This window comes from Xiphias gladius, chromosome 1 (genome assembly GCF_016859285.1).
Source record: "Xiphias gladius isolate SHS-SW01 ecotype Sanya breed wild chromosome 1, ASM1685928v1, whole genome shotgun sequence".
In the NCBI taxonomy this organism is placed as follows: Eukaryota; Metazoa; Chordata; class Actinopteri; order Istiophoriformes; family Xiphiidae; genus Xiphias; species Xiphias gladius.
Window position 1 is genome coordinate 26,624,884 of NC_053400.1, and position 19,552 is coordinate 26,644,435.

The 19,552-nt window shown below is 40.0% G+C and overlaps 1 protein-coding gene across 1 annotated transcript; it reads right to left on the bottom strand.

Annotated features, from left to right (window-relative positions):
* Nucleotides 1–3,317: 3,317 nt before the first annotated feature.
* LOC120792101 (SHC-transforming protein 1-like) lies at nucleotides 3,318–18,940 on the bottom strand. Its single transcript, XM_040131148.1, has 14 exons — nucleotides 18,865–18,940; nucleotides 18,544–18,605; nucleotides 17,887–18,449; nucleotides 14,894–14,964; nucleotides 12,013–12,073; nucleotides 11,780–11,899; nucleotides 11,604–11,657; nucleotides 9,192–9,243; nucleotides 8,903–9,029; nucleotides 7,842–8,034; nucleotides 5,932–6,004; nucleotides 4,994–5,090; nucleotides 4,746–4,893; nucleotides 3,318–4,660 (listed from the first exon to the last, which is right to left on the bottom strand). The coding sequence occupies exons 2-14, from the start codon at nucleotides 18,593–18,595 to the stop codon at nucleotides 4,532–4,534; spliced, it is 1,740 nt and encodes a 579-aa protein (XP_039987082.1). The 5' UTR covers nucleotides 18,596–18,605; nucleotides 18,865–18,940; the 3' UTR covers nucleotides 3,318–4,531.
* Between the last annotated feature and the right edge of the window lie 612 nt (nucleotides 18,941–19,552).

A 19,552-nucleotide genomic window follows, 5' to 3' on the forward strand; every position in this document is an offset into this window, starting at 1 on the left:
ACTCAAGTTTATTCTGTAAAGGAATTCAAAGAGTTCAGGCTATTTACTTCTCTGGATCTGAACCAAAGCCACAGGACCTGAAGGTTAGACCGAATGTTTATCATGTCCTGTTTCAGAGGCTGTCATGTCACCGGCTGGGTCAAAGAAATGCACAACACATGCACTAACACAAATGCACACACAACAGGTGGTTGCATAGATTAAGTATCTAAGTATCTACTGTAGTTTTAGCTGCAGCCTTTTCATTTTGCAGAGCCTCTGATAATTAAGCTACTGATAAAATGATGTTTGACCTGAAGGCTCGTCACACTGTGGAGGGGAGGGGGGGGGGGGAGTCATGTTTTGTCTCTGCACTTATCCCTGGTGCCAATGACTTAATCAGTGATGTGCTTTAAGCAGATCGTAAAATAAAATTAGTTAACATATTATTATTAGTATATATAATTTGGTTTACATGCTTCCAAAAGTTATAGAGTGTATTTATAGATATTGTAAGTGAGGCTGTAACTAATGATTGTTTTCATTATTGATTAATTAGTGTATTATTGTCTCGATTAATCAATAAATCTTTTGGTCTTTAAAATGTCAGAAAATATAGCAAAATACATGTCACAATATTCCTCAAACTCAAGTTGGCGTATTCAGATTTCTTGATTTGTCCGGCCAACAGTCCAAAACCTAAATAAGAAAGAATAAGAAAACACTAGTGAATATTTATACAGAAAAAAGCTGCACCCAGTGAATTCTGGGCATATGGTTGCTGTTTCATTTTCTGTCATCTAATCAATTATTCTAGAAATTGTTTCCACTGTAACGGGAAAAGTTTTGTAATATGTGGAACAGTATTTCAAATGCTTTATCTAGGTTGCAGTTACTATATGTTATGTAGAAAAAGTGGTTATCCACTGTGACCATTATAATCTGTTTCATTTGTATGGACATACAGCGAAGGTACTAAGCCCACATAATTGCCGAAAATAAAGCAAATCCAAATAGTCACTTAACCTTTAACTCTGTAAGTTAAAAATGATTTTAAAATCGCTTGCTTAATGCAGAAAAATTAAAAGATCCATTGACATGAATACACATTGTATTCATAGCTTAAATGTTTCAGCACTGTGTTAAGTGGAATACCAACAGTCATCTCTTTGCGCTCATCTGAATGAACTGGATTTCATTGACAAAATTAGCATCAGGTTAATAGAATTTTTTTTCCCCCAAATGGACAGCATTGGTTTATTATCGCACAAAGGCCGTGACAACGAGAATCCCTTACAAATTGACCCGGCCTATAGTCCTCCCCAAACTGCTTGTACAGTAACACCACACGGGCTTCCAGCTGCTGCTTTGACATTAATGATGGATCAGAGGTCAGACGGTGACCTCACAGGTTTGACAACATGTGATCATCAGCAGGCCTCACGAGTGTGAAAGAATGGCATCACACACTAGGTCATTGTTGTTCTTGGTGAGTTGTTTTGGGCGAGGTCTGTGTGACTCAGAGAAAATCCAGAGGGATGTAATAGAAGCATGAAAATGACTTCACTTGGTTGAAAAATCACTTAATTTCCCGGCTATGGTAGCTTTCATGTTAATAGATGAAAGTTATATCTGATTTTTAGTTTGGGGAGAGACACTTTCAGTCTCTGTTTATTTACTGACTGAATCAGATAAAATGCAGATGTCATATTTAACTTGGGCAGAGAGTGTGTAGGAAAGAGCAGAGATAACATTTCAAGCATGTTCATTTCCTGTTCTAAGTAACAGACCAGAGATGCCTGCTTTTTGACACCCCGAACGCTAGCTCTGTGATTACATCTGACAGAATTATCTGGACAGAATGGCTTGAAGTGTTGTTTTTCTTTAGATACCCTCTCAGTGTTTATCTTTTTCGTGTCAGTCCTAAGCAGAGCTGTTTGTTTCCCCCACCAGCTGCCAGTGCTTGCCTGATCTCAGCCTAACAAGCTGCGTTGAGGTTGATTAATGTGGGTGAGACCCTCCAAGCGCTCTCTCAGAGGATGACGAGGGCCACAGCCCGAAAAACAGTCAACTGCATACTTTCAGCACACTGTCATCTTTTACTTCAGCAAAATCTGAAAGTGACAGACTGCTGAAAACTCAGGGAGAAGTATCTCGGCAATTATTATTGGCGGTTTACTACCAGTCGATATCACTGCTCTTTCAGACATGCGTCCGTTTCGAGGACACTGAAATAACCAGTGAGATGCAGGAGGTCATTGTATTTTAAACCAGTGGTTTGAGCATATATGTATAAGTGTAAATACATATATTTGCTATACTGCATCACGTAAATGTTACTGCATGTTATTACGGAGAAATGCAACGGCCGCATAAAGAAATGGAGAATTTTAGAAGTCAAGCCAGAGAGCATTTGACCAATCAAGTGAGCATATTACGAAGGGGAAATAGCTCTTATAAAGACTGATAGCACCATCTTGTGGCTCTAAGAATCTGGGCGATTAGAAAAGTTTAAAATGTGACTATTTTTCCATGTGCGAGTTCTAAGGGCAACGACTAACCCGACTATTATTTTATGGATCATCGTCGTTTAATTGTTTCGTCTATAAAATGCCAGAAAATGGTCAACAATTCTGATCACAACTTCTCATAGACCAAGGTGACGTCTTCAAGTGATTGTTTTGTCTGGACAACTGTTTAAAATCCAACGAGATTTAGTTTCCTATCATATATCAATCATCATATCATATACACCGAAAACGTGCAGTTTAAAAAATAAGTAACCATTTTCATTGCATGGCGCTCTCACATTTTGTGCAGAAGTGAAGTCGCTTTCAAGTTGCACCATGTGACGTCAGCCGAGGGAGTAGAGCCAGAGTGGAGTGTACAATCTCCTGTCTGTGGTTAACCCTGTGTGCACTTGTGTGTGTTTCCAAAAATCTTACCAGAAGGCTCCTGACTCCATCTGTCCCTGGTCACACTAGCGCTAGAATGTAAAATAAAAAAAATAAAAAAATAAATATAAAAAAAAAAAAATCGATCAACTCTTCCTCTTCTTTGTGCAGCACATTGCATTGAGCCTTTAGACTGGCTGTTAAACACTACGGGAAACAGGAACGCCACCTTGGTCAAAGTTAGACAGCAAATTACACCTTTATGTCTCAACCACACATCCACACAATAAAACCTTGACCCAATTAAAAGTTTATTGTGAATATAATTTTTGTGATATAGAAATATTTTTACCCCATCAACTACTTTGGATGTGTGTGTCACTTAAAATGTTTTTGACAAATGTAGATGTCCAGTTTTGCTTGCTGGACCAATCATGAAACTTGGAGGATAAACAAATGCAAATTGGTATGCACTCACAATCTCCCCAGAGCAAGTTTATTTTGTATTTTACTTTTGTACTTTTGTAGTTTTGTACTGTGAGATAAAGTAACCATACAGCACACTACTGGAAGTGGAAAATTGAACATTTTCAGAATAATGTTAATCCCTTCATTGGCCATGTGTTACCACAAAAAGTATTTTGCCAGCAGTATGAAATATATAAGTTCATCAGTGTTATTACTTTTATTTTATCAGTACAGATGAAAACCAGATATTCAATATCTACATATGACTGTGACATGTTTCAAAAGTTTCTATATGTGTAGTGTTGTTTGCAGTATTTACAGAGAAAGAAAACAAGTAGCGAAGAAAGAAAAGGTGTCTTTAAGCGAGTTGTATTGTCCCCAGGTGTAAGAAGAAATGAAGTTGTGTTTTTGTGGTTGGAGGTTTAACAAGAAAGAAATTACAAAATCTAGTAATAAATTCTGTAAAAGAACTGAAGATGTATTTGATTACACTTAATGAGGAATAACATCAATGCTATTTGCATATTTTCCAGTTTATCTATAACTAAACTGCAAATCCGTTGCTGCAGGTTCTGGTTACAAAGAGTATTTGAATTCCATATTCAGAATGTAACAAATAAGTAGGATGAAAAGGCTATTTGCAAAAGTCAAGCATGGGAAATGGGAACACAAAACAATAACAAATCAAAACAAAAGAAGGCAAGACAAATTTAGCATGTAAAAAATGATTCTGAAGGCCTGCCAACATTGTGGTAATTTCCTCCCGACCCCAGTGATTGTGCTTAGACTTTGAGTAAACATTAACAAATTCCGCCTGAGAGAGAGAGAGAGAGAGAGAGAGACACAGGATGCTCTGCAGGCCAGCAGCTGCTCTCAACACAGGGAGATGCACAGTGTGCACAACAGTGAGAATTCATTTAAATGGTAGGAAAATCAAAGTATTCACTGTACATATACAATGTACGTGTATTAATAGCCAAATAATAAAATATATAGGAAAGTGATGTCTCAAATGTTATAATTTTCAAGGAGCTAAAAGTGTTTAAAGTTTAAAATATTTTTTTATAATTAAATTATTAATTATTATTTATTTTATTTTTTTTGCTTGGGCACACTGTGCCTCAGCTCCAAAAACGTTGCGAACCACTGCCGAAGGCTAAGGTATGGATGTGACAGCCTATGGATGTGCACTAGAGTCTTTGTAGGATTGGCTGTTTCAGACGCAGCTCACTGCTTCCAGAAATAATGGGCATCTGGTTCTCCATGTGGAAACGCACCAGGTGCCCAACACTCAGAAACACCTGATCCCGGGTCCGCACCTGGCCACACAGAAAACACAGTATTGAGGCCAGCTGTCATTCTCCTCCCCCCCCGTGCATTTGAAATCCAACGCCACCACTTTACCTCTCCGTGTGGATCGACCAGCAGCAGGTGCCGCACGGTGGCTCCCTCCATACCGCTGAGTACATACTGACCAGAGGCAGAGCTGCTCTCTCTGACCAGGAAATCCCCACTACGGGTGAGAAGGGACTCTGCCTGCTTTCTTCCTAACCTGGAATGTAGGACACACAGTTACTGAGAAGGGCAGCGGGAGATATACATTAGCAGGCAGGCACATTTAACTTGGTAATTCAGGGATGTTGATTACCCACCTGCCGTGGAACCAGCCTTCCTCCTGGATCAGGTCCCGGATCGCTGACTCAGAGAGAGGAGTAAACTGTTCAGCACTGACCTCGGATCCCACCGAGTCTGACGGAGATACAATAGAGGAAGAATATAACAGCTCAAGAGTAGGTTGCACCAAACAGGATTACATCATGGTTTACTTCACTGATCTTAAAACTTATTTTGAATGAAATAGGTTGAATTGCTCTAAAACCGCTTTCAAAGTAGCCTCAGATTTTAAAACTCCAATTTAATCTCTGATTTGTGGTTAACTTTAGACCGACAGTCGAGGCGCTTTAATGGCCGCATTACAGTAGAGCAAACTGAGCGTGTTCTCTGAGGGAAAAAGTAAGACTGAACCCAGCTGAGTATCATGATAACTCTGAATGCTTAAGGCACCACAGCTTCAGCTAAGAGTCTAATAGACTCAACAGGAAAGTTGGAGCTGCTGTCAAACGCGGGAGTAAACAAAAAACCTAAAATCATGTTGTCGTTGTTGTTGCTACTGTATTGCTTTGTTTTGTTTTTGATTCAAATGTAAGTACTGCAGGATGTAGAATTGATGGCTTTATTCATCAGCCTTTGTTGGTGATTTGATCTGGGACTCATCTGGTCAATTGTGGTTCAACTGAAATTTTCACTTTGGTTTATTCCATTTTAATTGAGTTTTACTTAAACCAGGCTTTAATTTAAATTATGCAACACAGACAGGATTCAATTGAAATCAGGTTTAATAATTTTAAACTAAGTCTACATAAACTATAGTTGAACCCTAATTTTTAACCTACTACTAGGACACTTTCTCGTACACATAGCCACATACAAGCACTCAATAGCGCAGCTCATATATGCATTCAGACATACACACACATACAGTATATAGAAACATTGTGGCTATGACTGGGAGTGTCTTGATGATTTTTACCTGCAGGTGGAGCTGGAGTTTCTTCTGTGATGGAGCAGTTCTCATACAGTGAAACAGGCCGAGGCAGACGAACCTGCAACAACACAAGATGAGTCATACACACAAGACAGAGATCTTTGTGTGTGTTTGCGTGTGTTTGCGTGCGTGTGTGCTTGCACGCTCAGGGCCAGTAATGGCTTAAAGGTTAGAGAGACAGTTCTCATGACGGGAAAGTCGCAGACTCAATTCCCGGACCAGCACAATAGTTCTGGGAGGTGAAGGGGAAGCGTTTGTGCCTCCCCTATGAACAGCCACTGAGGTGCCCTTGAGCAAGGCACTTAAAGCTCAACTGCCTCTGCTCAGCAGGCAACAGATAAAGATTAAGCGGTACAGGGATTCTCCAAGGTGTGAATGCGTTAACATTTGTGCTCAATGAACCTATCCTGGATAAAGAGAGAGTATGAAATGTTTATGTACAATTTGTGTGTCTGTCTGTGTCATATTTAATTATAATGATATCAATATTATTTTCTATTAAAATGTAAAATTGCTTTGTCCTCTGTGTGTCATGGAAAAATCAGCTCACTTCAAATTACGCAGTACACTACTGAAACATAATGCCACATATATGAAACCATTGTAACATTTGCAACAGTGGAGTAAATAAACACTTGGCTAAACTACAATATACATATATATGCATACATTCAAGGACTCAGGCATTGACCTAATGGCATTGGCTCATAGTGACTATAAATCTATAAAACTATAAATTGATCACAAACAACGCAAGGTCGAACTTGCTTGTTGTTTCTGAGGCTTTCAACAATGTCTTATGGCCTTCCTCAGTGGATGGAGTTGCTCAGCTGCTAAACATTACATATTACGATTTTGTTCATTTATCATTTAATCTTAATTTAACCAGGTAAATCCCACTGAGGTTAGCAACCTCTTTTACAAGGGAGACCCGTCCAGGGTCAGAAGTTTCGGACAGGACAAAACGACATCAGGCACACAAATAAAACATTACTAAAAACCAGGAGACAATGTATGAAGGATCAATTACCCCAAGAACAAAGAAAGTTACAAAATAACTGTCAATATTATTAAGCTAAAATGAGCCAAAAACAGAAACAATTAGTGAAAGAATCATTTACCATAGAGTTTACAGTAGCCTTGAATTCAGTCTGGGATACCACGCTCTTTAATTTAATTTCCCTCTGCAGACTATTCTATGTGGCTGGAGCAGAAAACATTAAAGTTTTATTTCCTATCTCTGTCCGTACACCGGGGACAGACAGCAGATATGTATCTTACAGGCTATGATTATGACTGGAATATGAAATCTGTGAAATACGTCCGCAAAGATATGAGGGAGCTTTGTCTGGAATGGCTTGATATACCAATGACTCAATCAACGCATGGGGGGGGGGGGGCAGCCATCTTCGAGCCATCGAATCCAACATCTGAAGACACTGTGCTGGTGCATTCAGGTGTAACAAGTCACCAAAATCAAGATCTGGTGAGAAGGTAGCAGCAAGCAGCCTTTTCCTGGCCTCCAGAGAAAAACGGGACATACATAAAACCCTAACTTCAGTCTCGGTTTCCTCTCAAGGTTTAAAAGAAAGACATTCATCAAGCCCAACACCAAGATATTTAAAGCAGGTAACAACCTCTATTCTCTTCCCCCGAGTTGTCACAATGCGGTATATAATACAATATATAACTCTATGCTAATGTTAATACATTATATCATTATTACATTCTGTGCTTTTATCATAACAACTAAATGATCTCCATGGGCACTATGTTAGTTTCTGTGTTGAGATTTGTTTTTTCTGATCAAACTGCTGTTTCAAATGTCTAAACAGATATTCAGGCTCAGCCGACTAAATATTGTTTGTCTTTTGGTGTTACGTTTTAACTCTTACCCCCTGTACGTCAGCATCCTGTTTGCTCTCCTCCCTTGTGACGCGTAGGTCCTCTATTCCACCAGGGGGTGGTGTCTTTCCTGGGATCACATTGTAGTAGTCACAGTGCTGACGGCCTTCACCTGCTGGCTTGGCCCTTTGGTCTGTTATTGCCCCCTCTGGGCTCCAGTTGTTGCAGATTCTCACCGCTGACCTGCAACCACAAAGTTACCTGATGTTAACCTCACTGCAGAGAAGCTGTGACATGACCTCTATTAACATTGTGCGCGCACACGTGCAGTGGACCACACACACACACACACACACACACACACACACACACACTCAAACAAAAAAACACACACAAAAATAGAGACTCAAATCAAAAGCATAGATTCCTTTGACTTTGCTGAGCTTGTGGACATTAGATTTGAATACGCAAAAACGTAATGCTACACAAATAAAAAGCTTCAACCAATTATTTTCATTAATGAATAATTTTATCATTATCTTCTTGATTAATCAATCAATCATTTTGTCTATAAAATGTCAGAAAATAGTGAAAAATTCTCATCACAATTTCCAACAACCCAAGGTGACATATCCAAATTGCTTGTTTTGTCCAATCTAGCAAAACTCAAAACTATTCTATCTGCTATTTATTTTTTTACTACCTACCTATCTACTTACAGACTTAAAGACCATATAAATGCCCACATTTGAGAAGCTAGAACCAGTGAATGTTTGGCATTTGTGCTTGAAAAATGACTCGAACAACAAACAGGTTAACAAAATAGTTGTAGTTTAATTTTTGACTAATCGATCAATCATGTAATTTTTCAGCTGTACACAAATATAAGGAACCCCGGACCAAACTCTAAAAGCTCTACATTTACCTTTGAGACAACTACGCTATTAAAAAAGCGAAGTGAAAAGTGAAAAGAGGTATTGGCCTGCAGAGTGAGACATTACTAAATTGCACCTCTAAAAAATACGGTATGCTCTGCATTAAAATAGGAGGCGTGGCAATTTATTGTGCCATGTCACCCCAGTAAGACAGCTACGGTAGACAGAAGGACAACCTGGAATTGGTGGAGAGGAGCGATGGCGTGTGGCTGAGAAGTTGGCGAAAACGAGTCTCAAAGGCCTGACCGATGCTGTTGATGACCTCACAGGCCCGACCCTGGGGGCACTCCATGATGTGACATGCTGGCAGAGAGAGAGAGAGAGAGAGAGAGAGAGGGACAAGTGTTTTCTCCATGATAATCACAGTAAGAGATTTTGCGTTCACACAAAAAAGCCAGAAAGTCCTTAGGAATCCCAGCTCATCATAGTGATAAATTCTGAGAGGAGCACAAAACTCTCCCTAACCTCTCTGATTGGTGAGGTCCTTAGCAACATAAGCGATGTAATCCGCCACTTCCTGTAAACAAATTGAGAAAAATAATAGGCTAAATGCTACATAGTTTAACAGTAGCACAGGTAAATAAGAATCATAAAGTCAGAAAAATCAGACTCAGTAATCTCAGTTACACAGCACTATCTTGCTAAAGTTAGCTAACATTAGCCACCATAGGCTACTGGTCATACCAGACCCAGTCAGGCTGTAACAACAAAACCTCTGAGTGTATTAAACTGAGCCAGGGTGGGTTTTATTGCCCATGAATTCAACTTTTCATTTGTTCGAGGAGGAATGTGTTTTTTCCTCTTTCAAACATTACAAATGTTCGCTTTTAAGCCCTTCTCAGTATTCCTCTTCACGTCTGTGTGTGTGGTCAGTAATAAACCTCCTCAGAGCGTTTTCGTGTAGTTCAGTTTATAACCTATAGATCTGGTGGGTTTAGCAGCCGTAATCAGCTGCAACACAGCAGACATTTTCAGGTCATGGACATCCATGTGGTATCTCTGTTTAATTAATTCACTCCCTATCAGTGGTTCCCTGATACTAATACAGGAGCAGAGTCAGCTGAATATGTTTCACCATAAAGCCTCTGCGGCAGATTGATTTTAATTACCCACCTCGCTATCTTCCATGTGTCCAAGCCAACTGAGCAAGGCTTAGATCACACAACAAGATTATTTTAGCTAATTAATTAAACAGCGAGCTATAATCCATAGCTTCGCCGGTGTCGTTCCCCAGAGAGACACTACAGTCCTGTTCGCTCTAATCCTAGGCGGTGCAACCTCACAGTATCAACAAGCAATGAAATGTAAACTGTGTAGCCAGCTTTTGTATTAACTGTTTGCTTGAGTTGAAAAAGTGAGTTAATGGACGCTAACTAAGGCATAAATACCGATTTTTGTTAGTCAAGCAGTTTATTAGTCAGGGCTTGACCTAGACGGCAGTTAATAACTGACATGTCCTGCTAGCTGCCTAGACATTAACAGAGCTGCATTGATTCCCCCCCCCCCCTTTTTTTCCCCTGATGATTAGGGCTTGTATTCAGTAAAGACCTTCAGGCTACAGGAAATTTTCACTCAGGATGAATAACCCAAATTCTGTCACATGGAAATAATGCGGGCATGGAGGGAAAGGGAGGGAGAATAGATAAGATTTATTAGTTTGAAACAGACATGACGAGGTGTAAAGATAATGAAAACACACACGGGCTTTGGTGGTTGTATTAAGTCACAAGAAAGGATTTCCTGAATGTTGTTGCCTGAGCGTTATCTCGAGACCTAAGAATGCTCTAAAGAGGCCACCTTAGGACTAAAATAGTTATTTAATGAGTGTCAGGAATAAGACACATTCATCAAAGTGTCTTAAGTGTAAGAGTAACCTTTAAGACCAACTCTTCACTCAAGTGGTCATATGATGGATCACAAGTATTTCCTTCTTAATATTTTCAATACCTAATTTTATTTGTGTGAAATCCTTAAAATCCTTTTCCAGTCGCAATTAGCATGTGACACCGACAACTGTCTAATCTATCTATATTATGCAGTAATTGGAAAATTCAAACCAAACTGAAACAGCAAGGAAATCCTTCTGTTGGCGGCGATGGTGCACCAGAGAAATCTTTTAATATGGGGAATTTAGTACCACATTGATAAGGGCAGACACTGAAGATGCATGGAGAGTGATTGTTAAAAAGATCTCTAATAAACGCAATGAAAAGAAAAGATGGTGTAACATCCACTCAAACGTTTGAATTGTTTTCAAATAGTAGGCTAAAGCTATTCTGATTATATATATATATATATATATATATATATATATATATATATATATATATATATAGCTTCAGGTTACTTATTATTCATCATGACCAAACATATCTTTTACAATTACTTCAATACATGCCTCATGCTCACATCTCTTTCTGTGCTGCAGTCATCTAGAATGTGTACAAGGTCAAAGGGAAATTTGATAAACAGCTTTCATTCAGAAGTTTTCAAATAGGAGTAAAGGTAAGGGATTTTTGTCTTTCACGTAAGTCAAAAAAATATTGAATATTGACCCTGACCTTCCACCACATAGCACAGAAGGATCTAAAGCTGGGGTGGGAAATAACTCAGTCCTCCACAAATGACAGCAAACTAAGGAGTAATCAAACAAAATCAAATTACTCACTCTGTGTGTGTGTGTGTGTGTGTGTGTGTGTGTGTGTGTGTGTGTGTGTGTGTGTGTGTGTGTGTGTGTGTGTGTGTGTGTGTGTGTGTGTGTGTGTGTGTGTGTGTGTGTGTGTGTTTGTGCACATAGTACCCTGTCTATGTCCCTGTCTGCCCGTGGACGTGTTTGTACATGTAAAAAACATTTGACATTCGAGAATATGAACATACTGGGTCTCCTCCTGAGGCAAATGAAATGGTCTGCATGGGGTGGTGGGCAATCTTCTGAGGAAGAGAAGAGAGGGGGGAAAAAAAACAAAAAACAGAAGCAGGGATAGTTTTCACTCCATACCTCAATAATTCAGATGTGTGACAGTGATTTTGGTTTAGCGTGTTGAAGCTGTCACCTGTAAGGAGGAGGCAACGATCAGAGTCACACTGTCTGTGGAGACAGTTAGGATGATCTTGCTCCCAGAAAACTGCAGGTTGATTTGACCCAGAACAGCAGATGGCCCCTTGTAAACAGGCTGATGAAGACAAAAATCACAGTTATACTTGTTATGTCCACGTTTATTACATTGGTGTGTGTGTGTGTGTGTGTGTCTGTGTATGTCTGTGTATGTAAGTGTGTGTACCATACCCTTTTAGTTTTCACTACTGTCTTGGCTGATGTCTTCTCACACAGTCTGCCGATTGCCTCTCTGCACACACAAGCACACGCACACACGCACACACACACACACACACACACACACACACACACACACACACACACACACACACACACACACACACACACAGATTATAAACATGTACACATACGCACAAGCACATATACACACCAAACACAGAGATACCTTTGTAAATATGGTGATGCAGAGCGCCCTGCTAACATGTGACTTTGCATGTGAGAATATGAGAGGAAGGAAACTACATTACAAGAATGCAAATCTACAGTGTATCAGTGAAATAAAATATACATTGAAAGTAGCACTATATCCAGTGGAGGAAAGCAACTAAGAGCATTTACTTGAGTACTGTACGTACGTACAATTTTGAGGTATTTGTACTTTACTGGTGTTAATGCTTTTGGAATATGGAGGGAATCAAACTTTTGCAGGCCTTATATTTGTCTGGGAAAGAGATTTGGGTGTATCATTTGATGAACATGAATGGGTTGGGATTTGCAGCAACTCCCGAATAATGTCAAGAGATCTGAAGGCGTGGTTAATTCAATTAAAAATTGTAGACAGCTTCTACTGGACCCCAAGTAGGTTATATACAGGTAGACGTGGAAACGTAGAGCGGATGAGGGTGCACTGGTACATGTGCTATGGACATGCCCCAAAATCTATCAATTCTGGATGAAGAATCACTCTTACATTACTAATGTCATAAAAATGCTCTGTCCAAAACTTTATATTGCTGGAGACTGTAAGGTGCTATCTGCTTTTCCACAATCACTGATGTACTGGGCCCAGACTGCAATTATGATCGGACAGCAAATCATTCTCAGGAACTGGAAGAGGCCCGGAGAGCCTCCTTTTTGGGACTAGGTGACTGAATTAGGAAAAAGTAGCTGCATATGAAAGAATGTCATGTCGGATGCAGGACAGGACCGAAAAATATCTCCTCAAGTGGGTAATGTATATTTATTCTATCAAAGCGTCAGTGTAAAGACGGGGTGGAAGCACACTGTTTTTGATTACTATGTGAGAGATATGCTTGTCTTTTGATTGCGTTATTATTTTTTTCATTTTATTTATTATTGGGTTTTTTTCTTCACTATGTATTTGTCGATTTATTTTTCTCCGGAATTGGATTGTCTCCTTGGCAATAGCTTTATACGCAAGCCTCTCTATACACAGGTTGAGCCCTCTTGTTTCCGTTTCGAGTGGGGGTGGGAATAGGGAGTTTGAGTTGGTTTGAAAGTGAATGTGTTATATGTCCTCTGTTGTATGACTGATGTTTATATCAGTTACTTTCTGAAGTAGTTAAAATTAGCTCCACCTCGTCCTGCTACACAAATAAAATGCTGCTTACACATTTTCCTGCATAATAAGTTCTTTTACTTTAGATGTTTAATACATTTGGATGATGATACTTTAATACTTTTGCTTAAGTAAAAATTTGAATGATTGGACTTGTTATGGTGTATTTTTACGACTACGATTAACCACAGAACTATAATAGTCAAAGCCACCACTGACTAAAGAAAAAAGTGGGAAAACTTGCCACCTGCAGCATTAAAGCAACGACACTTCTACATGTATAAGCGTTACATGGCAATTCTCCAGAAATTTCTGTTCTTTGCATTGGCATAATTCTTCATCACTGAAGATATAAAATTAGAAACTCTACTTGAGAGCAAAATGACATTTCTGACTCTGAAAGTACTATATTTTATGTATTTCTTTTTTTTTTTTAGAATTTTAATCTTTATAGGTTTTCATATTTCTCATTACAGTGTATTTATTGCTGTTATTTTAATCAATCCGATAGTATCCTTCTGATCTTATGCGTTTTGTGATCATTGGTTATTTTCTCCACATTTGATAATAATTCATTATAAGTCTGTCTTCAATGTTTTGTAACCCCCCTGTTTCATGTTCTATGTGATGCTGCTTTCTTAACCAGAAGACTCCTGTAAAAGATACATTGGACATCAGTGAGCTCTTTCCTGGTTAGATAAAGCATATATATACATATGCAAAAAATATATAGATTAAAAAAGAGATTAGACCAAAAAATTGCCGGAAAACTAATTAAAAACAAAAAACTGTTAGAATAAAAAAATCTCCCTTATCTATGACTGAAAATATTCCTGGTTTGTGTCCTGATATTAAAGCTGTAATTCTTCAGAGCTTTGCAGTCGCTAACATGCTTGTCATCAGAGACATGATGTTTGGGTCAGAGAATTCAAAGGACACCGACACCCACACGCAAAGAAGTAACAGCCCACTATCTAGGAAGCAGGGCTTTTTTTTTCCAAGAAGTGCTTCTCTTCTTGAAAAAAAAACTGTATGTAATTTATTGAGGCTCCCCCCCCCCTCTCTCTCTCTCTCTTTCTTAATAAGAATATGAGAGATCATTAGGAGGAAATTCATCTAATTGGATTTTCTACCCCATCATTCAGCAGTGTTGTTGTGAACAGAGGTTGCTGTGTACATCAGTGTTTTGGCATCCCGTACTAGGATGTCAATATTAAATGATGAGGAAAAAGCCCCAGTTTATGAAACATTATACATTTAATTTGATTTCCCCCTTTGAAACATTTTTTAAATAAGCCACACATGTCTTGGTAATTTAGTCAGCACTTTCATTTTTTCTGCTTCCTCTTCCGTGCACATACAAAACATCAACTTATCCATGCATAGTTTTATTCTGAGCCCATGACAGATGTTCATTCTCATGTATATATGCATATTCACGCATGTGCGTGTGTGTGTGTGTGTGTGTGTGTGTGTGTGTGTGTGTGTGTGTGTGTGTGTGTGTGTGGCAGTAGTGCAAGAACCTCCTACCGTGTGACATGCATTCTCGTATCAAAGTCGAGGGTTCTCATGGACTGGGTCACCTCCACGCTGCCCATGTACTTAAAAAACACAACAAAACACCAATTACTCACTGACTCACTGATTCCAATATAAAATAATAAATCTAGAAACAGCCATGGTAAAAGTCTTAACTGCTGATGTAAAGTAGGCAACGTTTCGGTCCTGTTCCTCCTCATTTTACTTCTCCCCCATGGGATTGAAAGATAAATAAGACATACTGAGAGATGATTAACAGGAAAGGAAAGAAAAAAACACATTTCTGCTACACAAAATTGCAAACAGAAATGACTTTTTCTATTACTTGTTTCCTCTCTTTTACTTGGTACTGATTCCCCTCGGAATCCACCTCTCCTCTCTTCAAGCCTCAAAAAATGATGAGGGAAAACATAAGAACAGAAATTACTCTATAGTAGAGTTGAAGAGTTCATGACCTATGTACAGTACATATGCAACATGTAATGACAGACTGTTACATTAAGCTTTTAAGGGATCAAAAGCCAACAAGCTTGGAAACCACTGAACCACATTGTACTGTTCTGTTAAATAGGCTTAAACTTTGTGTTGGCCATCGGCTGGTATCAGATTCATTCAGCATGAAGGAAGTTTTTTATTTTTCTGTAATGCTATGTTTCAAATACGAATGGTGTTCCATGATGCTCCACAGGGTTACAAACTTGGTCCTCTCGTATTCTCAATAAACATGCTTCCAATTAGACAAATTATATAACGTCAGAGTGTGAAACTAGTTAAAACAGTTCAGTATTTCACTGAGCATGGGCATTATTTTCATTGCACAGATTGGCCGCAGCAGTGCGACCCATGATTTACCAGCAGGTTTTGGGGCCAAAGTACAACTAAGTTAAACTATGCTAAATTGTGACCCTATATATGGAGCTAAGGGAAGGTTGATGTTGTGTCAGTGATAATTTTATGGTCAGGAATGTTACAAAAGTTAATTTTGTGCATCTCTGAATTCCCTGAGCTCTATTAATCTACTCCCCAGTCCTACAGAGACTCGAGAAAAAATTCTAAAAAGAGAGCGGACGGCTGTACATGGGTGGAAAATTAATTATGATTATTTACATTCTTTACAGTCTGTAACATTCAAGATAGCTGCTTATTTTGATTACTTATTGCGCTTCATTTCGCGCAATAACAGTAATGCAAACTATTCTCACTTTCCGCCTTTGGTCTAAAACTGCCACGATGCAGATGACAGCCAACTGTATATTTGTGCAGTCTGATGACCTCAACAATCTAGACTGATTATCAGACTGCCTAAGGAGCATTATAAATACTGGTGCACATTCAAAAAAAAAGGGCATAATGTTAAGTGGACTTAAAATAATGGCAAAAGCAATCTGCAGCAAACACTTCTGGGATCAATTACATGGCACCTAAGAAATAGCAAAAGTCATGGGACCCATGAATTTCTGTGGATTTAGTGCCAATCTAGCTAGTAGATTTTGAGATATTTTACAGGACAAGAAACCTTTGACCTGCTGGTAGTGCCAGAGGAAAAATCAGGAGATCACCAAAGACATGAGGATTGATCCTCTGGGCAGCATGGTTCTTTGCATCAAATTTCATTGAAATCCATCCAATAGTTGTCAAGACACAAGATGTCACTGAAAAAAAAAAAATTTCATCCTCATGGTGGTGCTAAAGGAACAGTCAGGGGTTTGCCAAAGTCAGTATTCTTCATCCTCTGGTGACCATCAACTGAATGTCTGTACAAACTTACATAACATTTCACCCAATAGTTGTTGAAATTTTGGAGGTTGGCAACCCACTGACCAACACTACCATCCTATGAGCCATGGCTAAATATATTTTCTCCCTGTGACTTTTAGAATCGATGTAAAAATAATTTACCAGTTTACAAGGCTTGTTTTAGCACCTTCATACAAAGGTGGCTGTCTCTCCTTTTAAACTCATAGCTGCTGGCTTAAGTCATAGAGTTCTGGGGTATTAATTGTATGTACAGTTGGGTTTATCGACCAAAACTGTGGAGTAGCCAGTGCATAGCTATCTGATATGCAACATCGGCACTTAAGAAATTAATTTGGACATCTTGACATGTATTTGATTATAAAGATGTGAAGAGAGTGGAGGAGCAGTTAATGCAACCAGACAACATTGAGGCAATGTGCTCGGATACACTTTGGCCAGTCTCATTTCTATTCGCCATGAGCTTCGGCAGAGCAGACCCTATAGGCTGGAGGCAGGATGAGTAAATCCATTAATAGAGACCAGACTTAAATCAATACGTGTGTGTGTGTGTGTGTGTATATATGTATGGGTGGGGTGAGTGGGCAGGAGAGTAATGTATGTGTGTGCTTGTTTATAGAGGGCAATCAGACAGTCCGTTCTCATTTCCATCAGTGGTCAGCTCACAGCCCCTGCTCCTAATCAGCCATGCGGACACACCTCCGGTTCTAGGACAGCATGGGCTCTGCTGATACCGGATACATTCATGCACAGGCACTCACATATGCACACAAGCAAGCAGAACAGATCTAGAGAGGAGCAGAGAGCCAGGATGAGTCACTACTGCCTACACAGGAAGCTCTATCGGAGGGGGGGGGGTACGAAAACGATTGTGATAGTGTGAATAGAGCACAGGGAGACAGGAGAGTGTTTCTATGTATGTGCGTGCATGTGTGTGCTCTACGTTCAAGTGTGTGTTTGTGTTGGCACTGGTAGGGATTAAATTGCGTACCTCAACTTTCTGCTGGGATCCTGGATATGAGGTTAGCTTTCTTGCATAGTGTAAAGTGAAGAAGCTTTACAATCACACACTATCAACATTTTAGTAATGTTTGAACACAAGAATAATTTTAGGCAAATTGTCAAAGTGAAAAACATGAGGATTTGTCGGGCAAGGAAATTCCCACATACTCTGCACTGGTTGTGTAGTATTCACGCACTGCTACTGGTAAACTTGTCATGATAGGTACCTTGATGTGATGGTGAACCACTCTGTTTGCTGTCCCCACTGCTGTACAGTCATCTCCTGCAGAGGAAGCCTTCAAACAGCTAGGACCATCTCTGTGCTGTGAGCAAGGAGGACAGCCGGGGGCCCGGGGGAGGCTGGCCATCCGATGCAGGGTGATGGGTCTTTTTGTGCAGTGCAGAGCTAAGTGAGTTAGGTTTTGGCCAGTGGATAGGGGCACATTAAGGGAGGGTTGGCTACAAAGTCGCTCATTAGCTCCTGATCCCCACTCTGTTCCGGACGAGGGTCTGTCAGTGTGTCCATCAATGGTTCTGTCCCCGGCCGTGTTTGTCTGTCCCCTCAGGCCCCGCAGAGAAATAGGACTTTGCAATCGGATGTTGGCCACACGGGGGATGAAGTCCCTCAGGGTGGATGGCCCGTGGTGTGAGGGTGTCCCGTGATCCACTTGGGCAAAATCAGAGTCTAAGCGGAGTTCCCTCTTCAGGGGAAGCATTCTTTGGGGCCGATCCTCCGGAGACGTCAGCGAATCGTTGCGCAGACGACTGTATTTGGTGCGCTTCAGCATGCCTGTAGAAGATGACTGTGTTACAATCACATATGCAGCGCAGTGATTTTCATCGTACTGATTATGGCTGGAATGACTACAAAAGAGATTACCTACCTGGTAAGAGTCCTGTCTGTGTTTTGAGCCTGGGTAAGGTTTGCTCTCTCATAATCGGGGAACTGGACAAAGGAGAGCATTGGGACAAAGTAAAAAAAAAAAGAAAAAAGGAAAACCTGCCAGGATTTAGATCACTCTCAGTTATTACACACAGAGGTTTGACTTGATAAAGTAGATCTGACCTGAGATTGCAGAAAGAGACATGAAATGCATTACGCTGATCATTTTGGTTGAACTGCTCTTCAGAGGATTATCTGACATACTGTACACTCAGATTATTAGATGGGATTCCTACTGTACAATACACTAGATTCAACTCACCAGCATAGGACTGGGGATGTCCTGTGTAGTCTAAAGTCCAGTCTGCTCCGCTCTAGTCACGCTGAGCACAATCCCGTCCCACTGACCCATACACTTTCTCAGTCAGTTGCCGGGCTTCCAGCTCTGCTTCACCTCCACATCAACTTTCCTCCCCTCTGTCTTTTCTTTCTGAGGCACAGCAGAATTGTGCAGCTTTTATGAATGAACTTTCTCCTTTTTTATGAATGAGAGGTTCTTGCTCACTTCCTCTGTCTCTCTCTGTGACGGTGCATGCAGTTGAATGTGTGAATGGACCGGAGAGATTGACAGACGGCCCCTAAGGCACTCTCCCCCTCCCTCACTCATACACTACCATCCAATCACAGGCGGGTAGGGTGACTCATGCTGTACGCACACACACACACACACACACACACACACACACACACACACACACACACACACACTTATACACTGAAGCAGAGCCAATACAGTGCATGAGTGCTCTATTCCTCTCTACTTACATCACTTGCACCCAAGACAAGCTGTTAAAGTGTTATTGATACATTGTTAGCTTGGCTTTCCCCCCGAAAAAAGGTTTTCTCTTGATTTCAGAAAATGAAGATTCAATATGTGTAGTAATTACAGAAATAACCCAGACTGACTTGATTTACACAATTAAAAGAAATCCGAGTATACCTAATGCATG